The 26,762-nt window shown below is 41.5% G+C and overlaps 1 protein-coding gene across 1 annotated transcript in view; it reads left to right on the plus strand.

The window, feature by feature from the left end:
* Nucleotides 1–24,301: 24,301 nt before the first annotated feature.
* Nucleotides 24,302–26,762, plus strand: part of SLC24A4 (solute carrier family 24 member 4) — an 86,405-nt gene continuing 83,944 nt past the window's right edge. Inside the window, exon 1 of the mRNA XM_066188692.1 lies at nt 24,302–24,458. Coding sequence (XP_066044789.1) covers nt 24,302–24,458 — 157 coding nt within the window. The remainder of the gene's footprint in view (nt 24,459–26,762) is intronic.

The following is a 26,762-nucleotide window of genomic DNA, read 5'->3' on the forward strand; positions in this document are numbered from 1 at the left end:
TCTGCTCAGCACAGGTGAAGCCATACCCGGAGCACTGTGTCCAGTCCACTGGATGGGCACAAACTGAAACACAGAAGGTTCCTTCTGAACATCAGAAATTACTTTTCCATGTGAGAATGACTGAATACTGGCGCAGGTTGCCCAGAGATACTGTGGAGTCTCCATTCCTGGAGATAATCAAGAGTTCTGTGGATTCAGTCCGTGGCAACTTCCTCTAGGTGACCTTCCTTGAGGAGAGGGTTGGACTAGAGGACCTTCAGAGGTGCCTTCCAACTTCAATCATTCTGTGATTCTGTGATATTTCCCTGTTACAGACTTTAAGGCAGGGGGTGACCTTGTCACTCAATTTTAATACTGAATGTTTTTGCTCTAGCTCATGTAATACGTGAGAACGATTTCTTGGTGCAATTCTTTTCTGAAATCAAATAGCTTGAGCTAGACTGTAGTAAAAGGAATCGTGTCTCTGAGACCTTTGGGATTAAAGGAAGGACCCACAGGAAGAATTTCTAAAAATAGACGTGGCAGGTAAACCTGAGTATCTCTGGGTGCCAGCTTTCACATCATTCATGTTCTTCCTTTGCCATCCACAGCTTCCTCTGGATGCACCCTTTGGCTTGGGCAGCATGAAAACAGCCCTGGGGATCTTACATTCTTCTTCAAAAGTAAAAGGTGTGAAGCAATTCAGCAAAGGGTGACTCTCAGGCAGCAGGTGAGCGGGCGGGCCCAGGTACAAGAGGGTGCTGTGTGGCAGTCTCAGAGAGAGCAGAGCTGTACACAGACGCCAAGTTCTTCTTTATGAAAGGTCTCACCACACAGTGCTTGGACTGTGCTTTTCAAAGTACACTCTGTATGGTTGTATTTTTCATTGAGAAGCTCTATTAAGCTTTAGAACAAGACTCTAATCAATCACTAAGGTGTTTTCTGATGTTGATGATGATCAGCTGGAACATGCTATTTAATATGAAAGCAGTGTATGCATAATTTCTACTATAGATTGGCACTGAATAACCTCACAGATATATTAAATTGTTAATTTGACTTTAGTTTGTCTAAATGCTTCAGTCTAGGCTGTGAATTCTTTTACTTAGAGAGCATTCATCCCTTTTAAAATAGAGCACACTGCTTGCCTTCCCTTGTAAATACCTCAGCTATAAAACAGTTGCAAACACTAAAACACTACACCAGCAAAATACTGTGGGAATCATCAGGTGAATACTATTATTTTAAATTTACTTTCAAGTACCTTTCCTAACAATATCAGGGATATATTTCTTTTATTTGATGGTGCACATTTGCTAGTAAGTCAGGTACTAATTAACACGCCCTGCACTTAGGATTCCCTAGTGACAATCAAAGAACAAAGGTCTTGGGAATGATTAACAATTAAAGCTAAAGATAACAGCTGACTTCAGATCAATCTGATCTTTACCAGAATGCATTTGGCTACAAAGACATGAAGTAACCCCTGTAATCCTTTAAGTGAGGTTACTCCAATCATACAGAGGCCATAAAAATAGCACTTGAAATTTAAGAGGTTTATGATGGCCAGCGCCCTACATGAAGAAACATCAAAAGAAAACATTCATCAGCTGTTAAGTCTGCTTAGGCTCGAGGAACCATTTAACAACTATGGCACATCCTTCAAGCTGGGAAAATGCGCTTCTTTTTCCTATCCCGTACAAAATCAGTTAACTCTGTTCTGCCTCTCCCTCTGTCCCCTCATCTTCACTAAATCCAAGTGATCTCCTCTTACACAACATTTAGGTGACTTACTTTCTTTCGAGTGTGCTGTTACACTCCACTCCAAATATGATCTGCTCTTTGCTTTTTCACCTTAATATTCTGCTTTAACTATGCTGAATCCTAAAGCATATTCTATTTTGGGAGCATCCTAGCTTTTGGCATGTTTATAAATCAAGTCCTCAGCAACCTGAAAGTAGAGTGATGGTTAGTGTCCAAGGCTGCAAATCAGCTTAGCTTGGTTGCTGATAAATATGACAGAAACACGTGTCTGTAACTAGTAATTTTCTCTTCCTAGGACATTTTTAGGGGCAAAAAGGGAAGATTTTAACACATCCAATTGAAAACATCTCCCAGACATGTTATCTATATCTTCTTAACACACTGTTCTGGGGCTGCTGCTGTAGAAAGAGCAGGGAGAACAATTTAAACCTTACTGAAATTGAGCAAATTGGATTGTGGCGGCTAAGTTCAAGTGAAAGCTTCTTGTAAATGAAGAGCTTACAACTATTTGGCTGGCAGAAAGCCATGTGATCTTACTCATCTAATTCACAGGAGACTTTGATATAGTGACAAATCCTACTGCTCCAGTGGCTGCACGTGTGCAGGTGCAGAATCACAGGGGTACTCCCATGAATAGTGAGACATAAACAGCAAGAAGGGGAGACAGGATGCTGTTGCTCTGTTGTCAGTGCTGCCACTTGCTCCCTGTGACTATTCTGTGACTGTAATTTCTTATTTATCACCTTAATGTCAAAGAATCAGGAATGATGGAGTCAGTTCTTGGTGTGGTAGGTACTCTGCAAACACAGAACAAAAAGGCAATTTCTGCCTCTAACCCCAAGCCTGCCATCTAAGAATAAGATACAGCCCAGCAGGATGCAGACAGCTTAGTAGTAATATATGGGATCCAGGGGAGACATTATGCTCAGTCAGAGGCAGGTTGCTCCAGCTACCAGCAGCCTGGTGGCATCATGGCTTTAGAGATTTTAGGAAATGTTCGATGGCACACATAAGCATAAGTCTATGGAACTTCATTGACCACTGATGTTGTGTGAGAGCAAGATAAAGAAAGATGACATGGGCTCCAAATAAGTGGGTCCTGCCACAGTCAGTTTAGAAGCATATTTTAATCCCTGTGAGAATGACCAGAACACAAGAGCTAGACAAGGATAGAGGTTTGAAGAGCTGGGAGTGAAAAGATGAGAAAGAAAAGACATTGATGCCATGCAAAGAGAGGAGAAAGTGAAGGATCCAAATAGCATCAAAGGAAAATAATTTTCTAGAAGGATTTTGAATGAGACAAATGGATAGCAAGGATATTGGTAAAAACAGCCCGTCAGACTGAGATGTCTTCTGGCCATGGAGACAAGATAAGACACAGAATGGCAGGGATGAAAGGCTAGCACTGTTTCCCAAGCAAACTGGAGAAAAAAAAAAAGGAGACAGATGGTAACCCTGTTGACTCTGTGTTAGATACCACATGTGTATAAGCAGCTATCAGACAGATTTGCATGTAAGTGAAAGGCAAGGCCCAGGTGATGGAGGGCATCATTTTTATGGACAGAGGACCAGAAGAGGTTGAGAACTCTTAGTTTTAATCCAAATCTGGTTCATAGTGAGTTTTAGAGAATGTCTTACCCTCCTCTACGCTCCCTGTCATTCAGCTACCTGTATATGGCAAGGGTAGTGTTAACTGGACAATAAGAGATTTAACTGATACATGTACAGTGCTTAGAAACCTCTGCATGATTCTGTTATCAAAGTGCAAAATATTATTTACCCAAATCTAGAAAATTCTTTCTTTCATCACTTACTTTGGTGATTTCCAGGCACTTGCTATTGCTTCATTGCAGGTAGAAGAAAAATCCCACCAAAACTATGCCTGTGAGAAACCACTAGGTTCAAGAAACCACTGCTCTAAAGGAACAACCTTAAGACCATGTTGTGGTGGGGGCTGAAGCTCTCTTCAATTTCCATTCTGAAAGACTTCTTAATCTAGCCAAACTTCTCACGTGCATTAAGCCAAGAGACTTGCAGTGGTTTCCCAGGTTACAATTCATTAGTGGCTGTATCACAGAAGGCCAGGAAGCACACTGAAGTAAGTACAATGCAGGTTTCATTGTGGTGTGGTGCTGACAGAGAACTTGCTTCTCACACAGAAAATTAGACAGGCTCTGGTACTTCAGGTATTTTTAACTCGTGTTATGATGAGGGTTTTAGAAATAGGAGAGCTGGCATAAAGGGCTGCACGTAAATCCACAGTTCACAGTGTAAGGTGCTGCTCTTTCAAGCTTATGGCATCTAACAGCCACTGTAATAAATACCCACATGAGGGAAGGAACAGTTTGCTGAACACTCTGCTGAACTTTGCTTTCTAGAACATGCATGCTGGTAGATCCCCAACTACTGGGGGGATGGCTTGAGGCCTGAGGGCCTACCCAAGGGTTCAATCACAGAAAGCAAGCACCCTTAGCACTCTCCTAACCCTACTCCAAGGAAGTATCTCCTTTAGCTACGTGACAATGTGCTGCTTAAAGGTCATGAGGAGACTGGGGAGATTTTCTGCATTTTTATGCATTCACAGGACCTGACCTTGGAAGGTGCTTCCTGTGGGAAAACCACAGTGTCTGCACAGGGCTCCAGCAGGCTCAGTGGTCACCTTGTACATGCAACATTCCATGCATACAGAGCATTTTCCAAGGACCAGGATCATCAGTAATCAGGATAGGAGTTGGGACTGCTCATCTGCTAGAATCAGTGCTTGTCATACTAAATCCTGCTGCTTCAGTGGTCCCTGTACTCTGCTCCTTGGGTGTGTCTCTCCAGCTGTCTTGTTCTGGCTTCTAGGGGGATGCAGCTTTGGTGGTCAGTGTTTAATACTGCCCAACACCACTGGCTCCAGCACAGTCTTACCACAGATTAACAGAAGGAACAGGAACAGGCAGAAGAGAATAGCACCTTCTGTGCTTGGTGTTGTTTCAAAAGAACTGCATAGCAATATACACCAAATGTCTGGGGTCTGACTTCAGAGACATAAAAAACTAAGTTTCATTGTGGTTAGTAGCTACTGAATGAAAAGATGAGCCTGGAAAATGAAAACAGGTTTCCTCATTCCATTTTCCAATTGTCCTGAAAGGAGGAAAATGATCTTTGTAGAAAGCCTCTAAGAATATATTCCCTTCCTAGTTACTTTCCTGGATTTTCTGATGGATGGGACAGCTCACTGAAGACGTTATTGGTACATTCAAACATCAGTTTCATAAGCCTGTTATTACTAGAATCTGTGGGATAATTAATGCTTGCATGAGAAGTTAATGAAGGACAAAGATTCTTTACTGCTGATAGTCTCAGTGAAACAACTGTCTGGAACATATGAAAGAGCTATTGTCAGTAACGAATTGCCATTACAGAGAGTCACATGAATATAAATCTTTCAGAAAAGGTGACATGCTCTTTATTTTGTAACTCTTATTCTAGCAGTGACCCTACTGTCCATGTGCATTATCTCTCTGGTGCACTCATTTGGCTTCTTGGTGGGCGTCTGTACATTTGAAGGTCTCATCATTCTGCAGTTCTGACAGAGTCCCATTTACCTGAGTTTTGTTCTTCCGTCTAAAAACTCCTCATCTCTTCTCAGTCCAATTTAATTGGCTTATGTGATCCCTGAGCCAAATACCTAGATGTAGAGGCCAGTATTTTAAGCAATATTGATGTCATTGTTGTTTCACTGAACAAACAAATGTCATGTACCCTTCACCTTTGCACCATGCTCCTTTACAGTGCTGCTAACTTGAGCTTTCATTTGGGTGATAGTTTTCTCTCTAGTGGCTGAGGGCCAGCAAGTCTTTGGATACAAACTTGGAGGTAATTTAACTCGTATACAGTAAATCAACTGGGTAAGAGTGTGCAGAGAAGCACAAATCCTGATTGAATTTAGGCAATATAAAGGTAACAGGATAGAGAATTGTAGGTCTGGTTAACACTGTTAATGTCATCTGCAGACAGGATCGTGTTTGCTATTCACTTTAAATGAAATGTGACCTACAAGCTAGATGTCACCGAAAACTACAATTTCAGTGCCTTGCAACTTCTCTTGCATATTTAAGAAAACAGTCTATAAAACAGAACTGCTTTTCATTCTGAGAAAAAAAAAATCTTCTGAGTTCTACTTGGCTGGTTAATGAAATGACTTTCCATGTGGGTCATGATCATCTGGCTGATTGGGTATGAGTTGATCCTCATCCCATCAGGTTGTGATTTTTCTGAGATTGCTGCAAATCCCACACAAGTGCCTAAAAACTGTTAGTTTTCCACTAGATTTAATTTAGTTTAGGTTTGTAAAGCTGCTGGGGGAAAGAGAGCTCCTTGTGTATTTGGCTGCTTGGAAAGTTCTTGTACATTGTTTATCCCTGCTGGTACCTACAAGGACAAATTGGTCCATGGTTTTGCTCAAGATGTCTGTGCATTGCTTAGGCTTAAACCCTGAAAATGAATACTGGCCAGGGGAAAATTCCTTGAATGAGGCCAATGAAGCTCTTATATACAAAACTAAGCCTAAAATAGAGAAAAATTGCCCATCCTACAAAGCCTGGTCTGGTACTTTTAACTATAGGGGATCCCTTATCTTTCTCATTCTGTTTTGGGATGGCAGTTCATGTGTTAACCTGGATTCTGGATCAAACCTTTACAGTGTCACCTCTCTTGGTCATTCTTCATTGATCTTGCTAAGACAGGAGCCCATACCTTGTTTACAGAGAGGTTATTTTTATGTCATTACTTCAGAGTGGTTACTGTTCAAGAAATAAGTGTTTTTACTGAAGAGAAGGGAAAGGCTGCAATGCTGGCATCTTCAGCCAGGTAAGAGCCCAAAATGTGCCAACACAATCCCATATGTATGGAGCATTCTTATTTATATATCCACACAGGGATAGCATCATAGCGTGACTGATGTTTTATTAAGATTGTTTTGAAAATATCTTTACTGTAATAGTGAGCAAAACTGGCTTGATCTCTGTTTAACCTTGAGGAGGAAGAAGGGGAAAAAATGGGATAATTTTTTTCTGTCCTGCAATGGATCTATGTCTTGAGGGACAAGATACCGGTGACTTTTCTGCTGCAAACTTTATCAACCTTATAATGGTCCCTGTGCATTTGTATTGCTATAGACCAGTCCTTTTTGACATAATTGCAACAATTAAATATTTAGTCATCTTGGACAGAAAAGGTGAGTGAACCCTCAAAGGTCATGCAGGAAGTCTAGAACTGAGCAGGGTACTGACCCGTGGTTTTCAATAGACATTACTCCCTATAGGTGATGCTGTTGAATGATTATACCTCAAAGTTCAAGGAATTCTTCTTTCTGGAAGTGCTAGATGAGTGGCTGGAGAAAGGATTTGCCTGTTGCATGGTGTGGGATGTCTCTCTTTCATAATACTAAATAGCATACAGAAAAAGAAGAAAAAAAATGAAAGAAACATATTTATAGCAACACTGTTCATTTTCTATCCTTGCAGTACTGGACTTAAGGGAAGATCAGTTTAGGAGCACTTGTCGATAGACATAACGCAAATCACAGTAAACTCAGCCACACCATCGGCTGCAACTGGTAAAAACAGCTACATGTGTTAGCAGGAGCATCAAAACAAGACAAACCATAAAATCTCAATGATGCTTTAAAAATCATTTAATCTTTAAAAAAGATGTCATAAAGAAAAGGTTTCTTCGTGAGAAAAGATCTGGAAAAACAATAAACCAGCATATCACAAAACAGTCAGCTCCTGTGCTGTCATTTCTAAGAGGTGAAAGTGTCAGAAATTCTAGGAAAAGACAAATGTGCTTTACTAAGACTGTTCAGGGAGCTCTCATTAATTACTAACAGCCATAGACAGGCACATGTGAACACATTCATCTGCAAATGCAGGACGTAAGTTGTGAAGAGACTCATGTAATTTTCTCATGAAAAACATAGGAAATATACCAATACTTGTGCAAATGCAAATGGCAGAAGCAACTAACTGAATATAAAGAAAAACATGAAGATATGATGGTGAGTGATGGAGAGTGGAAAATGTTTCATGGTTTTGGTCACATGCAACAACAGTTGCAGAGTTTGCGAATAAATAAAATGAAAGATAAATAGCACTACACTAAAACAAAAAGTAGCAAATTCAAATGTGAGACTGGTTATGTCTCTGACATGATGGAAGGAAAATAGTTTTCAAACATTTGACTGGCCTTAACTGCAGCGGTCAGACAGGGATACACAAGTAAAAGCAGTGTAACATCAAAAGAGAGCGTACAGTTCCTATATGATCAAGACGAGAAACTGGATCACCCAGCAAAAATGAGTCATGTAATAGAACCTAGATTTGGAACCACAATAAAGATGGGTAGCTTTCACATTAAAATCAAGCAAAAGCAATCTCTTAGGAATGCTAAGAATCTCATGTGATCTCAGCAGAAAGATGAAGACATCAGGTTCTGTCTTGCCAACAGAATAAAAACACCCTTGACACAAAGGAGGGTGTCCTGCAATAATGTAAGGACTGTAAGGATATGGAAGGACTTAGATTCAAAAATCTAAGGCTGGGGAGAAATTCAAAGCCCTTCAGTGCTGCCTTGTGGAACCCAAAATATTTTTGGCAAACTGCAAATCTGCATTACAGGAAAGAGAACGACAGGTGGACAGACAGACAACTGTTGCCTTATCTAGAAGCAGCCTTCTAGTATAAAAAGGCAGCAACAGAAAATAAACTAAGCAAACAATACAGACACACCTCTTGTGAAACATCACTGAACCAGTGAGACAAGTACAACATCTGTACAAATACAACTGACTCTTCACACCCAGGTCATTCTTTCAAATATACCTGCAAATCATCCAAATATTGATACTTAAAAAATGAGACTATCAGTTTTCCCGGTACGTTGGTACAATGGTACCTGGAAAAAGAGAGAAATTCTTAACTGAAATAAGATGAGCACAGACCCACACAGAGATCTAACAAGGTAGTTATCCATATCTGACACAATATTAAGGCATCTTTAATTGCAAAAAATGAATCAGAAAAAAAACCCTTAGAAGAACGGGCAAAGCTCAACAGAGAGATAAAATTGCTAAGAGTTTAAAAGAGGTCTGCAAAAAGCAAAGAAAATGGGCAGTAAATTGTTCCCAGATAGAATATTTTGAATAGTTCTTGGTAAAAGTAACCTGTCACAATGTCTGATACTGTAGCTGGGATTGCAGTACCAGCACTACTCCAGCTCACAAAAATGGAAGAGAGACACTTACCAATCAGAAAACTCAAGAACTCTAAGTACTGTGAGATCATACAAGGATCTAACTGTTTTGGGGCAAAAAGGGCAGACTTCATTTCATGGGGACATGAATATGAATATGTACAGTCAGTACAAATGTGAAGCAAAATCACAATGATGAAAGATGGTGAAATATTCAAATCTTGAGATTTGAGCATCAATTCTTAGAAAAGACGTAGATCTAACAACAGCTATTGGAGGGAGCACTCAAACCTGAATTGCAGTGGCAGGAACAACCGCCAGGGATGTCCTGCATTTCCCCGAGGCATGCACTCTTGCCACAAGTAACTTCTCTGGAAAACTACCGGGTAATAAAGCATGAAAGAGCTACTATTCTAAACTAAGAGGAAAACATTCTCTGTTGCTAAGGGAAGTCAGGGCTTAGTTAACTCATCACTTTTTTCATAGCAGATACACATACGTATGAGTACAGAATATGCCTCATGATGCACATTCATGGAATGATCGCTCTATGAATTGATTAACTCCTTTCATAGACACGATTCTCAGATTTAGTTTTGCTGTTTACATTCTAGTAAATGCCATTCTTGATTTCAGCATGGGGAGATACTCCTTCTCTACCTTCTGAGCATTGAATACTCTTAGCAACCCAGCATACCATTTGGTGACAGCTGATAGGTGTTGATTTCTGGCTTCTTATGCAGGTGACATTTAGCCACTGGACTATTCTTACTGGTGTTTCTTCTTTAACTCAGTCTTCATAGACACAGAAAAGAATTTTTCTGTCTTTTACATTTTGTAGATATGCCAGCTTTAACAATTTAGCTCTTTCTGGGACAATGAAGTATCATTTGGTGTAGTGAAAAGTCAAATGCACTGGTACTGTGATAACTCTCCAGATATTTCTGGTTGTTAATCTTGGATTTTCAGTCCCAGGCAAAATGCACACACATCATAAATATAGCTACAATGTAATGGCAACACTTGTCTTTTGCCTCCTTGGTACTGAGAAGTTTGAGGCTTAAAATAGTGATGTGCTTGCCACATGGATAGTATTAGATAGACAGATGGTACACTGTTCTCACTTTGTAATCATACAACCCATATTTCCATGGACCTACCTACTGCCTGATAAGTCAGTATGTGAATACAAAAGGTTAACCTGTTAGGCGTGCCCCGGTAATTGGAGAATTGTCAAGTGTTTTCTGCACTGCTGAGCACACTGGTGCATGGTGATTTTCTAGGGTTTTAAAATATATCTTTCTCCTACTCTTTTAATAACTCTTGCTGGAATGGAGAAACATAACAGAAACTGATGTGCCTTCCAAAGAGAATTCCTTCTCTCTTACTGTTTATATATACACAACTGGGAAAGTCGTGTTCCCCTCCTGCGTCACAGTTGCTGACTTAGTGGCATATCCTATAAATGGGGTCCAGTTTTCAGGGGAATTCCTAATTTTCCTTTGAGGCTCCTTCTAACATACAGATTCATGTTGTAAATGTCCTAGCTTGTTCTTTATCACTTTTTGTTGTTGGTGGTGGTGGTTTTGTTTGGTTGGTTGGTTTAGTTTTGTTTGGTTGGTTGGTTTGTTTTTTGGTGTGGTTTTGGTGTGCTTTTTTTTTTTGGGCATTAAAAGTTCAATTCATTTTATAAATCATTCACAATAGTGGCCGCAGTGGTATCACTGGTTTAAGGACCTTTTTCCATTTAACTTTGCCAGGATTATATGACTTTCTATTCCTACTGTGTAAGCTCTGTGGCAGTTGTTCTGGTCCCTTTGCAGCTAAGCTTATCTCAACATGATTTCTGTTTCTTTGTTTCTGAAATATTACCTTTATTAAACTTTTTCTTTCTTAGATAAGGTATGAAACAAGCATTGCAGAGGTGCATAGGGAAACCCGTTGTATAAAAAAGCAGTATCTTTTTATGAAGATATGAAAGAAACTCTTTATCTAGGAACTCCTCAAATATACAGAGAACGAAACTCTGCAGTTTATCTCCATGCACAGTCTACTGGTTTGCTGGGGTTTCTCCAAATAAAAAATCAAATGTCAATACTGGATTATTACCCAGAAATATGTTCACAGGGCACTACGTAAAGGTTTTCCTTAATTTCTACATCTCTGAAATAGTCTTTCAAGCCTAAAAAATGCTCTGGGAAGGCTTAGTGAGGCATATTATCTTTGATCTTTTCTGTTGCCCTGCACACAAGTTTGTCTAATCAGATGGTGATCGCAGAAGCCTGGATCCATCACAGTTGTTAACATCAACTGAGGCTTGCAGAGTCCTTCCTTTCATCTCTCTTAGCTTGTCCTGAGACAGCAGTTCCCAAATTGATCAAAGCAGCTATTGCTGGACTGACTATAAGAAATAGTTGAATAATGATGATAGGGCAGAATTCATTTATTATTCTTATTATTTTCTGCACGGTCATCTCTTTTCTGTGGCTCACTATGGTGTAAGGAAAAGATCTGATTCCTATTAGAAAAGGAAAAAAAAATATTTGCATTGATTTCCCTAGACTCTTATTCAGGTTCTGTAGCCTGTTTTAGTCATAACCTTGTTCGGGTCCTGATCACAACAATCAGTGCATTATACAATACAAAACCAATTTGAATGCTCAGAGCTGTAATAGTTGGCTAACTGACAGGAGAATCCTCAGTTTACATGTTCAAAAATTTTGTTCTATAGAGCTGGGAGCCATTCAAAGTTTTAGTGTTTTGTTGTTAATGAGAGATTTTTATGGTTTTATGGTTGTGTGTATACATAATAGTATGGGCCAAAGAAAATTATCAGCCTTGTAAGGGACTGAGTCCCATCTGTATTCTGCAGCACATAGCTTTCATTCTCTATTTGTCTTTTGTAGGAAAGAGTTTTAATTCCTACAGGAATTCCTACTGTGAAATCACATTTGGAGAAACAGAGAAACTGATACTGATGCAGAGACTAATACATATGCCTTGAGGCTATTCTTTGTTTTTCTTTTTTTTTAGCACAACCATCCTAGCCCAGCAAAAGGAAATAAGATGATAGAAAAAGTAAAATGGTTTCTTCATACTTTCTTTTTCATAAACAAACAAAATGTACTGAAGGATCAAACTGCTTCAAGTATCAGTATTTAAACTAGTCACCAGCTATCTGGCATTAAAAACAAGTCTGCTTGCAAAACCTTGTTTTGCAACCTCCAGTACTAATTGGTGCTCAAGATACATGGTGGACTAGCTGGCTTTTGTATTTGTTTTCATCAGCAAAGTCTCTCTATCTTCAATAAATTATTTAGTTCTTTCTGTGTATGGAAGATCATTAATACTGATTCTTACAAAGCCTCTACATACACACATGCATACATATAAAAAATGTTTTGCTCATTTTACTTAATGGAGTTATAGAGTGATCTATTGAGACATGACACTGCGTGCAGGTTGTAAATAATTCAAGAGTGAAAGAAGCTGCCTGAGCCTTCAGAATAAATATTGCACATCACCTAAAATCAGACAGACATTTGATTTCACTTCTTTAACATTCCTTAGGTAGCAAAAGAGATATGACTGAGAAGTCTGAAAGTACTGCTGAGGTATATCTAAAACATTTTCTTTCCCTCCCTCAAAGTATGCTTCTCAGTGAAGTCTAAGACTTTAAAATATTTTGCTTGCTAAATAACACTAAATTTTTAAAAGTGTGATCATGCCTTAGTATCTTTGAGTTCAACAGAGAAATCATGAGTATTTATTCTAGCCAGATATTTTATCAAGGCAAGGAAAAGATTTTCAGTGTTTTGGATTCTGTTGCAATGATTTCTGGTTGAGGCTTTTTCAACAGCCTGTAAGTAAAAAAAATAGCAGTTAGGATACCTATTGTAAGTTAGCATTTGAAAATCACTGGTGAGCGTGCAAATGCTCGGTCTCTGTTGGTCACAGGTAACTCAGTGTGATCCCCCCACAAAGCTCTCAGTCAGGGGCACTGTCTCAGGGACAGCAAAATGTCTGGATTTCATGTAACTCTAGGCACATAAATTGATTCACCAGCCTGTTCAATTATGAAAAAAGTATCAGAGCCTGAGCATGATTTTTATTTTGTGTGTGTGACTTTTATGTATTTTTTTTTTCTAGATGACTGGCTTGCTTAGAGTTTTGGCAACAAGCTGGAAGAGGTTTTTCCCTTAGGACTTAGTCCAGGGTCCATCACTAGGGAAAGAGTGGTGTTTGTGCTTATTAGCTTCCTAACCACCACAAACCATGCAGCAGTGCAAATCCTGAAAGCTGGGCCTTGCTGCATTCCCACCCCAAACAAGTGGCATCACAGGATGTCTGCCATAGCAGCTCACACAGCCATGGCACATGGCAGAGTCAGCTGTGCCAGGCACGGAGCAAAAGGAAAGCAGGAGGCAGCCTGGCTCTTGAAGCTTCTGATCTCTTCTGGGGGGACAAAAACAACTAAAACAGAGCTGTGCCCTTTTACTTGGTTTTCTTGGCTAAGCCTCTGGACACTTTGTGGGTATGCTCTGCATATAATTAAAAATTCATTAATTAGGGTTAATTTAAAAACTGAAAACAAATTTTCAGGCTAGTTAAATCATCCAGAATTCTTGCCTTTATAATTTATTACAGTTTGGAAGGCTGACATAGGAAACAGTTCAATTACACAATAGCTTGCTACGAAACATTCACCTCAATGATCTGATTTATTTCCATCTTATCAACCACCTTGGTAGCTTGGACAGGAAAATTACAATAGGTTTCCAACAGCAAGAACAAAATATTGCATAAAACACAGCCCCACCTCTGTTCTTTTCTTTTTCATAGTCAATGCCAACAACATAACCAATTCTGTGAGACTTTATCAGTCCCAAGGTTAAATTCAACTTTTTAAAATGATTGTGAAAGGACAGCAGATCACTTTTCTCCAGATAAACATTTATTTCGCTGTATTTTCATGCTATTATTGACAATGTGTGTGCATAGAAATAATTGTATAAATTATTTTTTTTTAAAAGCTGTGGTGTAAATATATTTTATGATGATCATTACAACCTGTCTGATGCCATGGTGCTCTGCCAGCCAGTTGTGAATTGGCCCAACTGTTTGCTTCCATGTGCCTCTAAGCCAGCTGGGTATGGGTAGAATCTGTTCCTCGGGGTTTGCTGGGAGCAAGGTCTTGCCAGTGTTCCAAGTAGACCTCTACTACCAAGTAGTTCCTTCCTCAGTAGACCAGTTCCCTCATGATCTACTCATAGCTGACTGAGGTTATTGGCTGCGTCGAGATCTCAGTTACCATCTGTGTGACCCTCCAGGAGAAAGGTGCTCTCAATACTGCAGGGTCAAACCAGTGTTTCAGGCTTGTAGGATCTGGTCTGCCCTCCTTCACCTCAAAATTTTCCTAATGTGCGGTGGTTGCTGTTTACCTGAGCAGAAAATACTGACAAGTTTGCAGCAAGAAGGTCCACCAGTAACACTTCCATCTTCTTGTGGATCCCTATGAAGAAGAAAACCATTGTTTCAAGGAGGAGGACTTTGGAGGAACTGAAAGTCAGTAAAAACCTCAGTTGGTCCCAGGCAACACCAGAGGCGACATTTTGAGCATATTCTTGTACCTTTCCTGGGGAAGGCAGCTCTGGAGTGGATCCTTTAGGCCACCATGGGCACCAACATGTAGGTGCTTAGTGTACAAGTCAAACCAGAGGCGGTGGTTTCCTAGAGGTGTACCCCACTCTACAATCTGCAATTGCAAAATTTTTCTAGTCGCCACTGATGGTAGGAATGATTCTTCTTTTAATCATCAAGACAATTTCCAGCACAAGGAAAGGTTTTAGACATCTCCCAGGACACTTCCTTTGCCCACAAGTGAAATTATGATGGTCTTAAACGTGGTTTAAAAGGCTATAAAGAACAAATAAAACTCAAGTCTCCAATGCTTTGTTTCTGAACCTGTTCTGAAGAAAACATTTTTTATGGAATATTTAAATGTATTAACTGTTTCTGTGGTCAATTTGCTGATGCCTGAAGTGAGTACGAAATTCATTACAAAGGTTTATTTGAGTTTTTTTGCCCAGAACACTGGATTGAAAACATTGGCTTTTCCTTTGTAACCTTCATGACAGGCAACACATAGTTCAATGAAGCTAAGGCTGAGTAAAGTCACGGGGAAAGGTTTTATGATGCGAGCACAGGCAAAAGCCACGAGTTGTTCCTTCCCATGCTTGAGAGAGGTAATTATGTATTTCAGGATATACAGTGACAGATGGACAAAGGTATGCTTTTATATTTATCCACAAGTATAATTTAATACCTGCTTCTGAGCAGAATTGCTCTGTGCAATTCATTTGCATAATTGGAAGGGGCTTGACATATCTAACTTCATTTTCACTTCCAGTAAGGCTAATCTTCTTTTTCCCATGGTCTGATTAAACTTTGCAAGTATCTTGTACCACAACCCTCCAGTGTTCACACTGCTATCAGGAGGGAGTTTTGATTTGTTTGAGGAAGCTGGTGTTGCTGACCCTTAACAATACCATTTCAATTGCCTGACCTTGCTGATTAAGTAACTCCAGTGGTCATCTCCAAAGAGTGGTACTATCTCTTGTGTCAGAAAGGACTTCAGCTACTGAAAAGTTTGTACAGGGAAGTTTTGTTTTCTTGTCACATACAAAAAGGTGAACTGTTCTCACTTAGAAGAAAGAAATAAGGACAAACAGATGCTCAGTAACAGCCCAATTAATTATCCATTTTATAATTTCAAGTTACCCCAAAGCATGTCTCTGGTTTTACTGACAGATGACTTACTTTTATGTTTAGCTACTTCCTCACTCCATTGTTTCCATGGTAACACCTCTGAAACATTGCTTCTTTCTGAGGAGATGAAATGTAAAGTGGCTGGAATATCTGAGTGTTTAAATATTAAATGAAAACAACAGAAAAATGGTGGAGTGAGTCAGACATTACAGGCAGGTGACACCCACAATACCTGCTAGTAAATTGGACTATGGGGTAGCGCTACCTTTACTCTTCTCCTACTACAGGCTGAAAACATCAGCCAGCTCTTAGTTGTCCTGAACCTGAGCTATCCTGATGTTGAGAGGCAGTTGAACACACTTATGACCAAGCCTGGCTAAAAGATCCTGCTGCTAAACTCTGCAAGGAGTTAGGAGCAGCAAAAAAGTTATTTGACATGAGTGCTGTATTTATTATTTGTCAGTGATAAACATTTCTTGTTAAAATTGGCAATAGGTACAAATTTTCTTGGTATTTTGCTGTAAAATCTGTTAGGAAGCTAACATGGAAATACTGTAAAAAGTGTTCCTGCCAACATTTGAAGATACACCAACATTTGCTTAAACCGTGTCTTTTCACTAAGGCTAACAAACATCAAACATCAGTTATCTGGATCTGGGGGGGCTGTGCTGCAGATGTGACCATTTTTGTAAACTTAAAGGGAACTTCTATGGAGAATTCTTAATGTGCTGCAGCTACAATGATGTGTCTCTCCTGCTACACCAACCCTTTTCAAATTCACAGTACAAGACTTGATCTTCAAAGTAGACATAGTGGTGCTCATTTCCCCAGTCTAGTTTGTTTCACTCACCCTTCTGATCCACTTTGATTCAGGTTCCCTCTGACTGCTCCCACCAATGACTGTGGCCAGCCCACTGGCTTAGATCTCCTGTACTTGAGTACCAAAGCTCTCCCTTCCTTTCCTTAAATGCCTCCTTAGACAAAAACCCTTCTCCTTCCTGTTCTGAACCTGAATTTCAAATCAGCCTTTTCAGTTCTCTCCTCTTGTCTGAACATAATGGGGAGCAAATTAACCCCCCTTTCTTATCTTTTCCATGTGAGACAACATGAAACAGCAATGAAATAAAGGCCCTGAATTCCTCATACAAAATGCTCCATTGAGCACTATTCCCACACACTTGATTTCTCTGACTGCCATTCCCTCTAGACAATCATTTTACATGATTTTATACACTGATTTTATCTTCCTAGGAAAAGGTTGTTTTCTTCCTCCTGCCTATAAAAGAACCTGATTTCTACTAACTTTACAGAAATAAATGATAAGAATATTCTTCCCCTTCTCTGATTGACAGTCACAATTCCTTTTCGCTTTAACATTAGAGATTTTCAATAGAATAAACTTTTGTTTTTGAAAATAAGTGGTCATATGAGGAGGAAAATTCCCAGAACTACCCAAGCTCTGCTCACTAGCAGTGTTAAAAAAAGATGCCAGCCAAAGTAGGAGGTGTAAATTTTCTTAACATTTTTCACCATAATTTTATTTTAAAAGCTTTGATAGGCAGTCAAACAGCAATTTCAGTATAAAAATGGGTATTAAGTTTCAGAACAAGCCCACTCAACATTAGGGAGAGTTGGTGTTGCCTTAGGAAAAGGGACTTAACAAGATGACCTTTCCAGGTTCCTTCAAGCAGGTGTTCTACAAGTCACCGAATAAAGTCAGTTCTCACCTTTCCAATATTGTTGTTTCAAGGACATCAGTCATCAGGACACATGTTCCTGCGCTTGTATATACAGTGTTTGGAGTTGCAGGGTTGTTTTTTTTTTCTGTAGTCACTAAGGATGAATACTTGCTCTTCTTCTCTTTCTAACCTAATGAGGGAAAGGAGCTGTCCTGTCGAATCTCTCCCAGCTACCCCAACAGGAATTTAACTGGACCGCTTTGCCCTTCAGGCTTTCAAGCACTGACACCACCTGAGGGGTTTTTTTGGTGAGAGAATTTTCCAAATACATAGGAAGCCTCCTTCTGTGTATTCATAACATCACAACAGCCTGTGGTTTGGGCTAACAACACATAGCTGTTGAAAGTTTTTCTCACTGTAAGGAATCAGTTTTTGCTTAGTTAATGATCCTTCTCATTCTGAGGGACTAGCAAAGGGTTTTGGAAAGAATTCCCAGTTGGTATGAAAGCTGAAAAAAAGTGTGGTTGACTGAAGTGTGTGAAGATGTCTCCTCAGTAGCTGTTTTGAATTTCACTTATTTCAGACATATTAACTTTCCAGAAAAAAAAAGAAAAAAAAAAAAAAGAGAGCATTTTATGGAGCTGAATTTAGTTCTTCTATCTGGGAGTGGAATGAGATTATGAAGAACAAACAAATGTGTTTTATACTGATGGGAAAAAGTGCTGTGATTAGCCGCAGTCCCTTGTGTTTAGCATGATGTCAGCTAACCTCATTCCTCACAGTTAAGGGTAAGCACAGTCAAACTTCCCCAGTCCTCTGGGACTAGGGCTTAGAATCAATACTAAGCTTGAACCCACGTGTAGATTTGAAGAGGAGAAAAGAATTCTGTTTACAGAGAGAGGAAGAAATGAAAAATTTGCACTGGGCCTAGAAAAATCACGAAGTGGGGAACAAAGTTGTGTAGCAAACAGAGGAAAAGCATAGGGGAAGAAGAGAAATAGGCAGAAGAGAAAGTGACTCTGAGACCAGAGAGGAATAGAAAACCAGTTGACACTGGAATTCACTGGAGACAGCAAACCTGAGAAACTGAGAAAGACAGCATGTGTGTGGAGAGCATATGCTGTGTAACAGTCCCTGCAATTTAACCCCCATATCAGTATGGCTTTATGCACGTGCGTGAGTTCTTCAAATCTGGCAAGGATTTAATCAGATGCCTATATCCCTGAGAAATCTAGAGGACTTTAAACATAGATGCTGTGATGAATTTGGAGGGCTTAGATAATATTGATTTAAGGGTGCAAATATTGAGGTTTTTCTAACAAAATCCCTATTTAGCTAGATGTTGATTGAAACCTTATGAGCAGGACATACTGAATACCACCGATATGCATAATGTCTCTCCTTCTGTCTGGCAAGAAGACATTTTGGTGGGCTTGAAGAAATGAATAGAGCCGATGTACCTAAACTAAAATTTATTAACAGCACATGTGGGAGATAAAGAGTCAACTGACCTTGTTTTATTGTACTTTAAAGATCACATCAAGTGTACAGATCTGGTTGGTACCATTTGTACTTACTGTATGGCAGGAAGATTATATGTATCATCTTGGCTTCTTTCCTGTGCTCATGTGAGGCTGCTCATGGCATGAAGGATATAAGAAATTCTTGCTTGTAGCATCTCTGCATACTGTTGTTAAACTCCCAAGTGGAGTCTTGGTGAGTGTGTGGGTCCTAGTAAGTGTTGAATGTGTGGTGTAACCACAGATGCTCATCAGAAATACAAAGTAGCATTACCCAAAATTATTAAAGAGAAAACAGCAGTAGGAAAACTGCATGACATGAAACACAAGGGAGGACTTGGGTAAGTGAAAGGAAAATGTGGTTCCATGTTACAATGAGAAACTGACTTCTTCATAGTCCTGAGTACTACAGCTGGAACTTCTCTGTAATGTAGTGGTCCTAGTTCTGGGTTTACCCATCAAAGGCTCTGGCTGAATCCACAGTGCTGATGCTAAAAATGGATCTGCTTTCTAAATTTCAAGTATGGTTCAGCAAAGCGTCTTTCACCAGTGCTTAAAGAACCATCTTGGAATATATGTATTTATACCTAAGGAGGTAGGGTGCCTGGAGTTACAGTTCAACACTTAAATATTGATATGCTTTCTGCAAGCTTGTATTGTCAGATCGTATTTGTGTGCCCTTCTTTGCCAGGGACTAAGTCCTAAGTAAACACAGGATTGCTTCTTCCTTAACAGTCAGGTGATTATGGACAGTGCCAAACTAAGGTTCTCTCCATGGTTCCCTCATACAAACCACCTAGGCCAACTAGCAAAGGCAGGATCCCAGACTCTTTTCTCACCAATGCCTTTCCTCTCAGTTAAATTTTTATGGCTTCCTTTTTAAAGGGACCATTGTTGGCTTTTCTTTGATATTACCTCTCTACCTAGCAGACAGGACAGAGGAGCTGATTCTGGGATGCCTGTTGTATCAGTCAGAAAAGTCAGACTTGAAAAGGCTTCTAGGGCTGTTTGGGTACCTGTCACAAACAATCACCTTCTAATCATCCAGAGCTTCATGGCCAACTAACAGGGCCTCAGCTTCCAGTAACCATGACATGCTGCTGCTTTTTCTGCTCCTTTTAGGGGGTGCCATAGAAAATTAATCCAAACATACTTCTCCTTCAACTCTCAGCAGCATCAATATTTTCTTCTCAGATGAGCTGCTTTCATGGATCTCCTGTGAGACACTTCCCTAATTTAAAGCCTTTTGGCTGTTTCTCAGTTCAAGATACTAATTGTGCTTGAGATGAAAAACAAGCACATTTGGCAGCGCTAGATGAACTAACATTAGTATGTGCTTCTAGTGAGACATTTTGGCGTGGGACATACACAAAAGTTAAATTATCACAATGATAAACACAGCAACAAGAAAGAAGATTTGTTTCTTGTGTTTGGCTTAGAGACAAGTGCTATTTAATATTTTCTTCCTCTACATTTTGTTTTGATGATATTTCTCAAATACCTTTAATTTTCAAAATGTAATTCTTTCAGCAGTCCTAGACCTAGTCTGGAAAACATTTTGTTCTGATTATACTGGAAACAGAACATCTGAGGTATCACCAAACCACTCACTGTGAAAGCATCACTCAGAAAACCATGTGTGTCTCACTCTTTTTTTTGAGACTATTAATGGAAGGCTTCACTGAATTTATATACAGTTGTTCTTCTTGCAGTAAGAGATAGCAATAATTTAAGATTTGAAAAATAAATGCAAATTTCTCTAATGTCACCTTATGTGGAAAGCATTTGCTTCATTTTTACCCCCAACACCGTATCACTGTACCCTCATACACAGCATGGATGTCTTGAATCAAAGTGTTGGGACATCATTCCAGTAACAACCTCCATGTGAATGGCTCAAATGTACTCAAACAGACCCTCCTGGTGAGAGGTAACTGGAGCTGAATTCTGCAGCACACCTTTTCCCTCTGAGACATCCTACACAAAGACTTACTTGATGCATCTCTCAAAGAACCCTCAGCAAAATAAAAGTGATTCGGAATTCTGTTCTGAAAGTATAGTATTCAAGAACAATTTTGAGGCTGCCCTGTGATCACCAGACTGATTAAAAATGCTAATCAGAAGCTTGTATGATTAGGAGATTAGTACTGTCTGAACTTTGATCTGCCTCATTTGTGTACACAGGAAAAGGGAGAGACACACACCATCAAGCTGAGACCTGCTTTCATGGGTAGCAGATTTCTCCTCTGTACGGGATTCACAAAAGCACCCTTCACTGTTTTTGTTCTTGTTTCTTGCTTTCAGTGATTCACAGGGAAGGCCTCAGGGTTTCTATAGTCACTAACTGTTAACTCTAAACCAGATAACTTTATAACAGCCAAAAAAAAAAGGAAAAAACCTCTATGTCAAAACAGGCAATATTATAACTGCATTCCTGTTACTAACCATGTGGTTTGGTTTGATCCATGTGATGTTCATAGGATCCGACAGAATAAATGAAAATCCCTCACATGTGAAACTCAGGACCTCTAACAATGGTTCACTTCTATGGTCTTTGTGTAAACAACACATTGATACAAATATGGAATATCTGTGAATGACAGCCTCAACTCCAGACACAAATTTACCTCAATTGTGGCAAACTTGTCATTGTATGTCTTAATATCAGTACCTCTTCAGATCACGCGTGACATGGCTTTGAAAATATCTTCAGTGTAAAGAGTAGATAACTGAATAAACACAGTAAACATAAAAATCACAAGCAACTTTCATCAGTTGTGGGTAGAGACCCAACCATTAGAACAGCCTCTTTGAAGCCCTTGTAAGTGAAGAATGGTCAGGCATTGGAACAAGCTATCCTGGGAAGTGATGGAATCAAAAACCCTGGAAGAGTTCAGAAAATGTGTAGATGTGGCACTTGGGTACATTGTTTAGTGGTGAATTTGTCATTGCTGAGTTAATGGTTGAAACTGATGATCTTACAGGCCTTTTACAACCTTAATAATTCTATTATTCTAAGCAACTTATAAATGTATTTTACTGAAAACCAAACAAATCTCAGCAATCCCCTCCAGTGTCACCATCCTTCTATTGCTAGATAAAATCTTCATACAGAAAACTACAGTTTGTCAGCACTGCAACTCTCATTAAACACACAAAAAGAGGACAGGAGACTAATATTTGCATTGCCACTTTGAGAGGATGGGAAGGTTTTAGTCCCAGAAAAGAGGTGATGGAAAACCATGTGAGGAATTAGCTCCCATCTATTAAGACAGCTGACAGGGTATAAAGTGGCATCTCTACTGACACAGCCAACCAACACCTTCACTGGAACTTAAAGGTCTTCAACAAAAAAACCAAGTCCACTATAAATAAAGGTGCCAATCTAAAGGCCTTCTGTCAAGTTTATCCAGCTTCCATTGCCTCTGTATCTAATTAGCCTGTAAATTCTTTTGGTCAGGGAGAGCTTTCACTGTTCCGGGTTCAACTTTGAGATTTCCTGTCTGGCCATGGAGAGAAATCAAGAGACATAACCTGATTTGTAATATTCTCTACTACCCTCTTTGTAGTAGGCAAGAGCTCTCAGTTACTTTTCCTCTTTCAGCAGCAATAAAGGGAATGAAAGAGAGGAGACTGGAGTGTGTCTCTGCGCCATTCTTCTGACATGCAGTTGTTTTCCTGCTGTAATGTAAATCAGAAAGTCAAAAGCCCACCAGAGCCTAGGTGCCGGTGGAGCTTGGACAGCTAAGACACACAAGTTCCTGCAGCTACGTGCATGTAAAGAAGCAACAACATTAACACCACCGTTCCTCTTCGATTCTCCAGCTTGAGTAACGCCTTTTGCACTTGAGACAATTGTCAGTCTTCAGCATGAATCCAGAGCAATTTCACATGCAGTACCAGAGCATCATGAGCATTGTGATTCTGCATCTTACTATAGTGGACAGGATTCACAAGCAAAACTAGAAAACACATTTGAATGATGGGAAAACAGAGGATTGGTGATATTTTATTTGTGGTTATTTGTTTAGGTAGGCTATTTGTATTGTAATTATGATACCATGACAAACAATGCCAGATACGTGTTGTATGTTCTGAAGAATATAGACAATGATCCAGAGGGAATCACCTGAAAGGCTTTCTTTCGTAAACCACATGCTGTATCGAAAAGAAGATCAGATGAGTTAATCCCATTTTGTCTACATGCGCTTCCTCATGCGTTTCTGGGAGGAATACAGAACCGATGCGTGTGCTGAAGGAGGAAGTTCCCACCGCTCGTTGGCTAACAGTAACCACTTAATTAATGTAAACATAAAATTTTAGTTAAAAAAAGAAATGAAATCGCGGTGGCACAGCCTGGAACTAACCAGCATTTCACAAAATGGGTCATTAATTTGTCATCCTGAACACCACGCGTTCGTTGCAGTGCAAACTGCGCGCAGAAGCGCCGTTCTCCCCACGGAAGCCCCTCTTGAAACGCATCTCCTGAGACAGGTGGAAGAGCCCCGAGACATCGGCGCTCCCCGCCAGCCCCGGGGCGCTGCTCGCGTTCCAGGGCGCTGCAGCCCCTCAGGCGACCCGGCCCCGGCCCGCACCTCTGCACCGCGGCACCTACCGCTGCCCGCTGCCCTCCGCGCAGGGACGCCAAGCGCGACACCGAGAGCGGGGCATTCCTGCGCCGTTTAGGGGAAAGGATTAATTTCGCCAGTTAAATCCTTCTCCCGGGCCCGGCGGTGGGGGAGGGAACATGCGCGTTGCCATGGGTGCCGGAGGAGCACCCAGAAAGTTGCGGGAGAGGGGCGGGGAGAAGGGGCCGAGCCGCCGGCCGGGGCTGAGTGCCCGCTCGGCGCCGCGCTGAGATCCCGCGGGCAGCTGCTCTCACCGCGGTGGCCGAGTCGCCCACCTGCCGCCTACGGCTGGCGGCGGCGAGGGGAGGGAGGCAGCAAAGAAAGGGATAAACTTCAAAGTTGGCCGGGCGGGCAGGGAGCCGCATGGATGTTTCCGTCCCTCGGCGCTGAGTCGCAGCCCGCGGCGCGCTGTGGGGCGGCCGCTGCCCGAGGAGCGCGGGGCGCCGCCGCGCCGCTTCCTCCGCCGCCGGCCATGGGGCGCGGGGCTCAGCCCGGCCCCTGAGCGCGACGCCTCGCCCCCCCGCTCCGGGCTGCCGCCGCCTCCCCGCCCGCCGCCACCTGCCTCTCCCTCCGCTGCGCCGCTGCCGACCTGAGGGCCTGGGCATCGGCTTCTCTTCGCGCTGCAGCCCGATCGAAATGGAGCCGTCCGCGGGAAGCCGCCGGGAGTGATCCCCGCTTTCCCACCGACCCACTGGCCGCCCCCTCGGCGCCCGCGCTCGCTCCGATGGAGCCGGAGGAGACGCCACTCGCCCCTCCGAAGACCATGCTGCTTCTGCTGAGGAAAGTTCGCAAGAGGCGAGAGATGCTGCTGCAGCAGCTGGGCTTCATCTGCGCCATCCTCTTCTTCGCCTGGTGCATGTCCAGCCTGCTCTCCAGAGCGGGTGAGTGGTAGCGGCGGCGGGACCGGCGGACCCCAGCAGGGCCGGCCGGGCGGCTGGGGCGGCCCGGGGGGCTGCAGCCGCCCCGGGGCTGCCGGGGTTTGGCGGATTCAAGCGGCGGTGGCTGTTCCCCTTTGGGGGTCTCCCAGTGGAAATGGCCCGGCGTGCGGGCGATGCGGGGGAGCAGCGCGGCTTCCTCGGGAGAAAGCCCCGCGCCGGGCGGATGCGCGGCCGCAGCCCGGGGAGAGGGGGAAGCTGCGCCGCTGGCGCCTGCTCGTGCGGGGCTCCCCGGCCCCGAGCCCACCGCGCCTCTCGGGTCGGGGACCGGCAGGGCATCGCGGGGCAGCTCTGTGCCTGGGAGCGGCCCTGAAGGAGTTTCCCCCCTGCCGTTGCATCGGAGTGGAGTTCTCTCCAGCCGCCTGTGGTCCCCTCTGCAACTTCGGGCTGCCTTTCGTTTTGGCCTTAGGCTGTAAGCTAAGCTCTATCAGCTATAGCTGCCTCCTTTCTCAGTCTCACACGCACCCCCAACACCTCTCCCCCCCTACAGTATAGATTTAACAGAAAAATCTGCATTTTAGGCTAGGAACGGTGCTAATCTTACGTTTTATGGAGAGAGTATTATAACAGAGTCTTTTGCATCATTTGTGCATGTGCTGTATTGGTAAACTGATGCATTTATAATTAACCATATAATTGCCATTTGTTCCTCTGCCTGCTGGCACAGTTTGGGCTGTAAGTGTGAAGCTTCAAGCCCTCATCCTACAGTGTGCTTCCCATCCCTCAAATACAAAGTCGAAGGTTGCTGCGAGAGCACTTGGGTCTCTAGGTATGGCTGCCAACAGTCCTTGAAGATTTAAGAACAAGATCGACTAAGCCCATCACTAAGCATCTACATTTAATATAAGAAATGCAGATTTCAGCACAATTAGGATGGGTCATCTGCTTAAACTAAAGCAGAAGTTCAAGTGTGTGCTTTAGGGAAGAAAAATCTGCAGGAACTTGTCATAGTTTGTAATGCTCTTGTGCTCAAATTATTGCCTGGCTTGTTTGAGCTGTATCTAGGATGGCAACAAGCCATCCATATAAGAATTTGGTGTCTTAGACCATATTAGCATATTGCTCATCTTATAACTTTCAACTTGTTTTTTCAACTTGGAAACAAGTAATGGTATGAATATGTTTGCATAGCTTGAAGGTTGTTTTGGTTGCAGTTGTTGTTTTCCACAACTTTTTTTGGTTTTCATGAAAAATGTCATGAGTAATGAAAGTTTTTAATCTCCTGGGTTATCAACTAAATCCCTCATAACCTAATTTTTGATAGTATGCTGCATCAGGTAGGGGTTTTTTTCAGCTGGCTAATTTACAGAACATATTATCCATAAACACTGGCCATCTGTTGTCTATGTTTCTTACAATTGTGGCTCAGAATATTTTACTCTGGGAAAACTAACTTCCAAACAAGATTTCTTTTTCCAGGAGTCACTAAGAAAACACAGGCATTATGTGGTGACAGTATAAACTCTAAAATGGCCAAGGAAGAATTTTTGTTGTTATTACAATATGTTCATTTGAAATGGATAAGATTGAGGTGGAAGTGATTTAATTAAGAGGTTCCATTCTTTCTTTGGTTATTGTAATTGCATGAGGTACATGATCTCACAAGTGCTCCTGTACTCTGTTTAACAGGTTTTGTTGAGAATGCTTTTGGAATATGCATTTTGCCAAAAGCTCCATTGACTTCTAAAAAAGTTCTTATTTTTTTTAAGATTTACGAGAATTCACTGTGATTTCCATTTTCTTTGATAGTTATGAATGGTTTAATATTATTAAGCATACCCAAGAGTGAAAAGTTCAGAATAAACTAAAATGTAACTAGAACAGATCCATATGCATTTTAATTTTTTTCATGAAAGCAGTAATGTAATATGTGCAAGTACATGATGACTAAATGGAAGTGTGATTTTTGCTCATGTCAGCATAGCTGGGCTGGTTTCATATATACGAACTGCAAGTGTTGACTTTCACAGGTACAGGCTTCAGCATTTGCTTGCTGCAGAATATTTTCCTGATGTGGGTCACAGCCAAATGTTCTGATAGTTCCGATAGCCGGAACATGCCAACTGCTCAGATGTGGCGCCTAGTTGCGCCCTTTGGAGCTTGGAGCACCCAGCACATGTCTGTTGGCACGTGCTCCAGTCACGCCTTGGATTTTGCCCCATTTGCATTCTGATGGTCTGTCCATGCTCCTTGTTTATGGGCATGTGTGGTCCAGCTGGGATGATGCAGGAAAAAATTGGTGCTGGTGGG

This window comes from Chamaea fasciata, unplaced genomic scaffold (assembly GCF_029207755.1).
Source record: "Chamaea fasciata isolate MVZ Bird 193981 ecotype frontalis unplaced genomic scaffold, bChaFas1.0.hap1 SCAF_7, whole genome shotgun sequence".
Taxonomy (NCBI): Eukaryota; Metazoa; Chordata; class Aves; order Passeriformes; family Sylviidae; genus Chamaea; species Chamaea fasciata.